This window comes from Gracilinanus agilis, chromosome 2 (assembly GCF_016433145.1).
Source record: "Gracilinanus agilis isolate LMUSP501 chromosome 2, AgileGrace, whole genome shotgun sequence".
Classification (NCBI taxonomy): domain Eukaryota; kingdom Metazoa; phylum Chordata; class Mammalia; order Didelphimorphia; family Didelphidae; genus Gracilinanus; species Gracilinanus agilis.
In genome coordinates this window covers 165,282,097-165,288,096 of record NC_058131.1, presented here as the reverse complement: position 1 = coordinate 165,288,096, position 6,000 = coordinate 165,282,097, and the positions used below count along the sequence as shown (strand labels likewise).

The window sequence follows — 6,000 nt, the reverse complement described above, 5'->3', positions numbered from 1 at the left end:
AAGGTATTGCACTAGGCTATGAAATTTGGAATTGATTAAAAATTGTTTTATGTAAGCCAGTGTATGAACTAAACAAATCCTGTGCAAGGTTAAAAGTTCTCTTAGCTTTAGTTGATAAAAGCAGTTATTCTGGAATGGAAAAGCAAAACTGTGTTGCAAATACACAAAACATAGTCAATTTTTAAAAGATACTGACTTTTTAAAATTTTATGTAACATTTTACTCTAACAAGAAACTTACCTAGTATAATATTTATACTTCATTGTATAGGAAGGTAGTGGATAAATTGCATATTCAGTAACTTTCTACACAGCCAACCGATTTAATTTTAATGGACAGAAAATTAAGATATAAAAATACTCCTTTTCATTTAATCTCCCCATATAGTCATTTTTTTCAAAAGCTATTATTTTATAGTTATTGAACAGAGGCATTGCTGTGGATGGCTATAAATATAGTTTCAGTATTACAACCTCCAAGACACTGATATGGTTCCAGTTAGCAAAATTTCTTAAGATGTTTTTGAACCTGCAAAATGATATTCAAGTGTTTTGTTATGGTTCCTTTGAATGGTTTTCCACATAAGCTCAAGCAACATTCATTTATTTCATCTGTTTAGCCTTTGTGTTATCACTTCTCGATACATGATAGAGATGTATATAAGCAATAAAAAGATGACAAAGAAATCATCTAAAAATCCTAGAATTCCAAACAAGGCTTCAGGAACAAAATCCAAAGGTGATATCAGATAGAAAAACGCTCCCAGTAAACAAAGTAATATCCTGATGCGAAACATCCAGAAAAGGCCTCCAACTGAAAACATTTCCCTGAATGCATGTCTCAGTAAAGTGGGCAGATCCATAATTCTTTCCATAATCTGGTAGGAAGGAAAAACAAACATGTTATTTACTTGGTTTTCAATACATTATATTTAGCAATATGAATTTCTCAGTCCCAGAATATTGCTGCTACCACCTCTTCAAATAGCAGCTACCACAATTACAAACTATATCTTATAATTTAGCCATATTTATTTAATCATTGGCTTCATTTAAAATAGGTGTACTAGAAGTACCAGGACACATTTATGTTGTGTATATAAATATCACACACACAGGGTACACATTAACATACATCAATGTACCACAAATCTATGGTTTCATTAGCATGGGAACTTTTTCCATCAATGCAGATTCTATTTAGTCTATTTTATAACTTAATGGACTTAGAAAGTTACTTAAATGACTCTGATTTTCTCACAAACAAAATATTTGAAAAAAACTAGAGTCAACACACTAACAGATTACTCATAATCAAATACCAAGTTGCCTCTGCATTGAAATGAGCAGAATATAACACTGTATTCACTATAGGACACTTGTGAGAAGTAAACTTTTAAGAATCATGTTAGCAACTCTGGAAAAACAAAGAAAAGCAAGAAAATAGTACTTATTTGAGTTAAGAGTTTAGATCTTGCTTGCCCAATTATTATCTGTGAGTTAGTGACTAAGTGATTATTTGAACTTGAGCAGGACCTATCTTATTTGACTACAGGGTCACCTAATCTAAAATTAAATCTTTTTTAAGGAAAACATGGAAATAAGAATCACTAGTTTTAATTATGATTATTCTAAAAAAGCTAAAGACATTTTGCCTTGGAAAATTAATTTTAAGTAAAATGTATAATTTTTTTCCTCAAGTAAAATGTAAAAGCTTAAGATATTTAAAAGCAGATAGGGCTCCACTGAGAAAGATATGTCATATTTAACAGAGCTTCCTGTATGTTCAATTTGAGTAGGGATTAGGTAAAGTCAAGATATTACCAAAGCATCCATTTTTTACTTAACATACTATAGATAATAACTATAAAATATTTTATAGTAGACAATGAACAAATATACATAATTATTGAGAATTATAGACAACTCCATAGTATTTATAAAATGTCAATTACAATTCTTGTTTTATATGGCTGTCATTAAATTTTTTAATACTGTATCTTCTCGATTTCTGTTGATGATACAGAACAATCATTCTCAGGCAGGCTGATAACCATAGAGCTATCTGATCCTTCTCACAGCTGCCCCTTTCTTTTTACACTCCCATTATCTGATGGACTCAAGTAACATCCTTCTATTATTGTTGTTTGTTTTTTTTGCCTCCATTGCACTCCATCTATGATTCATCCTTCATACCTCTTTTTCCTAAAACATTATTCTGTTCTAAATCTTCATTAGTTCCCTATTGCCTACTAAATAATCTTATTCATGGCATTCAAAGTTCTCCCTTTAGAATCTGGTTTCAAACTGATTATACACTACTCCCTTTCATTTCTATTCCAGTCGAAGTGGAAGACCCTTCGTTCCTATCTTACCCTCTCCTCTCTCTCTGTTCAGATCTTTTGGGATTCCTAGAATGAACTCCCTAGATCTTGTTAGCTAGAAGGCTGAAATTCTTCTCCTCAGGATCCAATCTATTAATTCCTTTATGAAGTCAACCTTTGCCGCTTGACACCCCCAACTGAAAATGATCTCTCTCCCTCCTCATATTTTTCATTGCACATTACCTCAACCTCTTAAAAGTGGGGCAATGGCTTAAATGCTGGACTTGAGGGTAGCGAGACCTGACTGTGAATGCCACCTCAGATATTTACTCTCCCTGTGACCCTGAATGTCTTTAAACTCTTTTAGCCTCAGTTTCCTCATTTATAAAATGGATACAATAATAGCCTCACAGGGGTTGTTGGAGGATCAACCGATATACAAAAAAATTCTTTGTAAGCTCCCAAGCATTATATGTTAAGTGTAGAATAGAGAGAGGGGTCATATAGTTTACCCTCTCTCTATACTACATAAGTCCCTGTTCTCCCTTTGAATATATTATCCTATCCTACAAACTATATTGAAACTGATATGCTTCTTGAGAGTAGAAGCTGTCATATTCATCTTTTGCATCTCCAGAATGTAGTACATCATTTTTTTTGCATTGTATATAACTCTTTATAAATGTTAAAATGGAAATTATCTATGCTAGTTCTGGTTCTCAATCCACTGAGCTACCCAGCTGCCCCCAATCCATTTTTTGAAAAGGAAATTTATTCCTTATTTCTTGGGTAAGGTTATAGTGACGGACAAAGATGAAGGAAGAAGCAAAGGTCCAAGAGATTGTTTTTAATATGTAATTATGGCTCCTAGCTGGGCAAGTCACTTAACCCCAAATGCCTAGCCCTTACTGCTTTTCTGCCTTGGAACAGACACTTAGTATTGATTATAAGACAGAAGATAAGGGTTTAAAAAAAACCAAAAAACTTAATAGTGGCAAGGCTTATATATAACAAGTAACACTTGTTAAAATATTTTGCTTTATAAAAATAAAAGATCAAATGACCACTATATTGCCAGCTTTAGTAATGTTACTTACAGATCTGGGCTGTCCTGAGAATCTTCGATTATAGTCATTAATATCTTGGCGCAATTCTAAGACATCCTGAGTCTGATTATCTTCAACAAATACCGATAAAAGTAAGGTAACCTAAACAAAACAGAAAAAAAGTCATTTTTGTTCCTCCTGGAACTCTTTGGGGTGATAAATTACTGGATTTTTCAATAATATTACTAGTGTTCATCTGTGAATGTTGCCTTTACTCATCACAATAAGAAATGCTTAGTTTGAGTTCTGTTTATTTCTTTTAATGAAAACAAAATTGGCAAAAAAATTAATGTGCATGATAAAATACAGTGCTCATTAATTCACAATTATCCAAAAACTTGCAAAATAAATAATTAATTGTACTCACTCTCTAGTTTGTTTTTTTTCCCATGAGGAGTTTATACAACAACTAATTTTTGGCCTAGGGATATTAGGTGATAGAGGATAAGAAAACATTAGATACAAAAATATGATTATTTTGAGGAATAAGTAAATGAAAGTAATATTTTGATGTTTCCTTTTTATCTAGGATTTTCAATTCCATTAAGACCTGCAAGTCACTAATACTTAGGACATGGATCTGTTCTTATTTGTAGCAAAAAGAAGCCTTGTCCAACTATTTTCATTTTCATATTTTAACAATGCCATTAACTCTTGATCTTTCATGAGGGGAAAGTGGGAGTATTGCTAAAGACAATCCACTTCACTGGGTGTTAACATGTATTCCATTCAAGACAAATTGTAATGGTTCTAGGACCACATACATAAAATTAGCAGCTGATAACTCCTGGCATGCCATGGAGGAGGTGAGGTAGGTAGTCTTTTTACAGACCTTGTAAGACGAGCTGTTGACTGCATTATGTCAACTAACAAGTGAGCCAAATGGCAGCACAACATCCTACTGTCACTCTTCACTGTGTCTGAAAGTCAGGTAGATAGGTAGAAGCAGGAGAAAATAAAAGAGAAAAGGAATAAAGCGCTTTTCCCAGCAATAACAGATTTGTGTAATTCACAATAGTTCTATGAAATAGTGAAAAATCAGTACCTCAGTTTTATAAAAGAAACTGAAACTAATAATTGAAGTGTCTTGTCCATGGTGTTACAACCAGTAAACATCAGAGTGACATTTTAAGCCCAGTTATCCTGATTCCCATTTTAGGACTCTAACAATGCATTTGAAATTTACAAATCATAAGAAACAATGAGCTGTTTTTTTAAAAACTTGGAAAGAACTATATAAGATAATGAAGAGTGAAATGAGAACCAGGAGAATATTATACATGGCCACAGAATTACTACTAGAAGAATAAACAGAATGTTACTTACAAAAAATGAAAAGAAAGATAAAACATGAAAGATTTAATTCATATGAACATGTTGGCCTGCATGATGATATCTTATTTGATGAGGGGAGAGTAGGGAGTGTAGGACACTAGTGGATGGGTTCTATTATGTAGATATGAAGAAAAGTAGGTTGAATATATATAAGATCTGTGATTTCATTTGTGTAATACTTCTTTTTCTTTAAATATAGAAATATTTATTTTGTTTGGATTTGTAAAACATTTGGGATAAAAAATTTACAGATCATTTTGCTTAATGAGCAAAGTAGCCTAGTGTTTTATGACTCAAAGATCCCTGATATTAGGTCAGGAACTCATTATTTGGCAAAAACTATTGGAAAAACTGGAAAGCATTCTGGCAGAAACTAGATAAAGACCAACATTCCACCCTTCATACCAAGATAAGCTCCAAATGGATACATGATTTAGATTTAAAGGATGTTATCCAAAACAAATTAGAGAATTATAGAAACTTTCAGGACCAATAATTGGAGAAGTTTATATGAAGTAAAACAATTTTAATTACATAAAATTTAAGTTTTTGCATAAATCACTTAAGGATTTAAAATTTAAAGTAAAGAAGGAAACTCAAAAAAATTCTTTCATTAAAAGTCTAAATTCTAAGATATATAGGGAACAAAGTCAAATTTGTAACAATAGAAGCCATCACCCAATTGATAAATCGTTAAAGAATATGAATAGGCAGTTTTCAGAGGATGAAATCCAAACTATGAAAAGCCATATGAAAGAATGTTCTAAATTAGATATATGGAAATGAAAATAACTACAAACCATCACTGCACCTATCAAATTTGAAAATTTGACAAAAAAGAAAATGACATGTAGGAAAATAAGTACATTAATCTACTGTTGGTGGAGCTATGAACTGGTCTGGCCAGTCTGAAAAGCAACTTGGAATTATATGTAAAAAGCTATTGTGTAATTAGGATTTGCTCCTCAGAACTCTAAAACCCAGCTCCCCATGTTCATTCTAATGTAGAGAGAATATAATTTTGCGTAGCTCCAGCCCTCACTCTCTTTTCCTCGATTGTGGTTTGTGGAGGTGAGGTTTTTATGCCAGGCAGGAGAATGTACACACAAGGGTTTACTTTTTGTTAGATAATTAGGTTTGAACTTCTATTTCTTTTAGTTTATTTTCTTTCTACTTCAAGTGATTATTAATAAACTTTATAAAATATAATACTTGGAGTTATTAGATATTAATTTT

At 32.1% G+C, this 6,000-nt stretch overlaps 1 protein-coding gene across 4 annotated transcripts in view; it reads right to left on the bottom strand.

Moving 5' to 3' along the window:
• RNF170 (ring finger protein 170) overlaps positions 1–6,000 on the bottom strand; it is a 54,727-nt gene continuing 48,727 nt past the window's right edge. For 3 of the 4 annotated variants that reach the window (XM_044663533.1, XM_044663535.1, XM_044663537.1), the window contains 2 exons: positions 3,421–3,531; positions 1–877 (listed from right to left, as the gene is read on the bottom strand). In XM_044663533.1, the coding sequence (XP_044519468.1) occupies positions 608–877; positions 3,421–3,531 (381 nt within the window). In that variant the 3' untranslated portion in view covers positions 1–607. The remainder of the gene's footprint in view (positions 878–3,420; positions 3,532–6,000) is intronic. The other variant, XM_044663536.1, reaches the window with a different exon arrangement.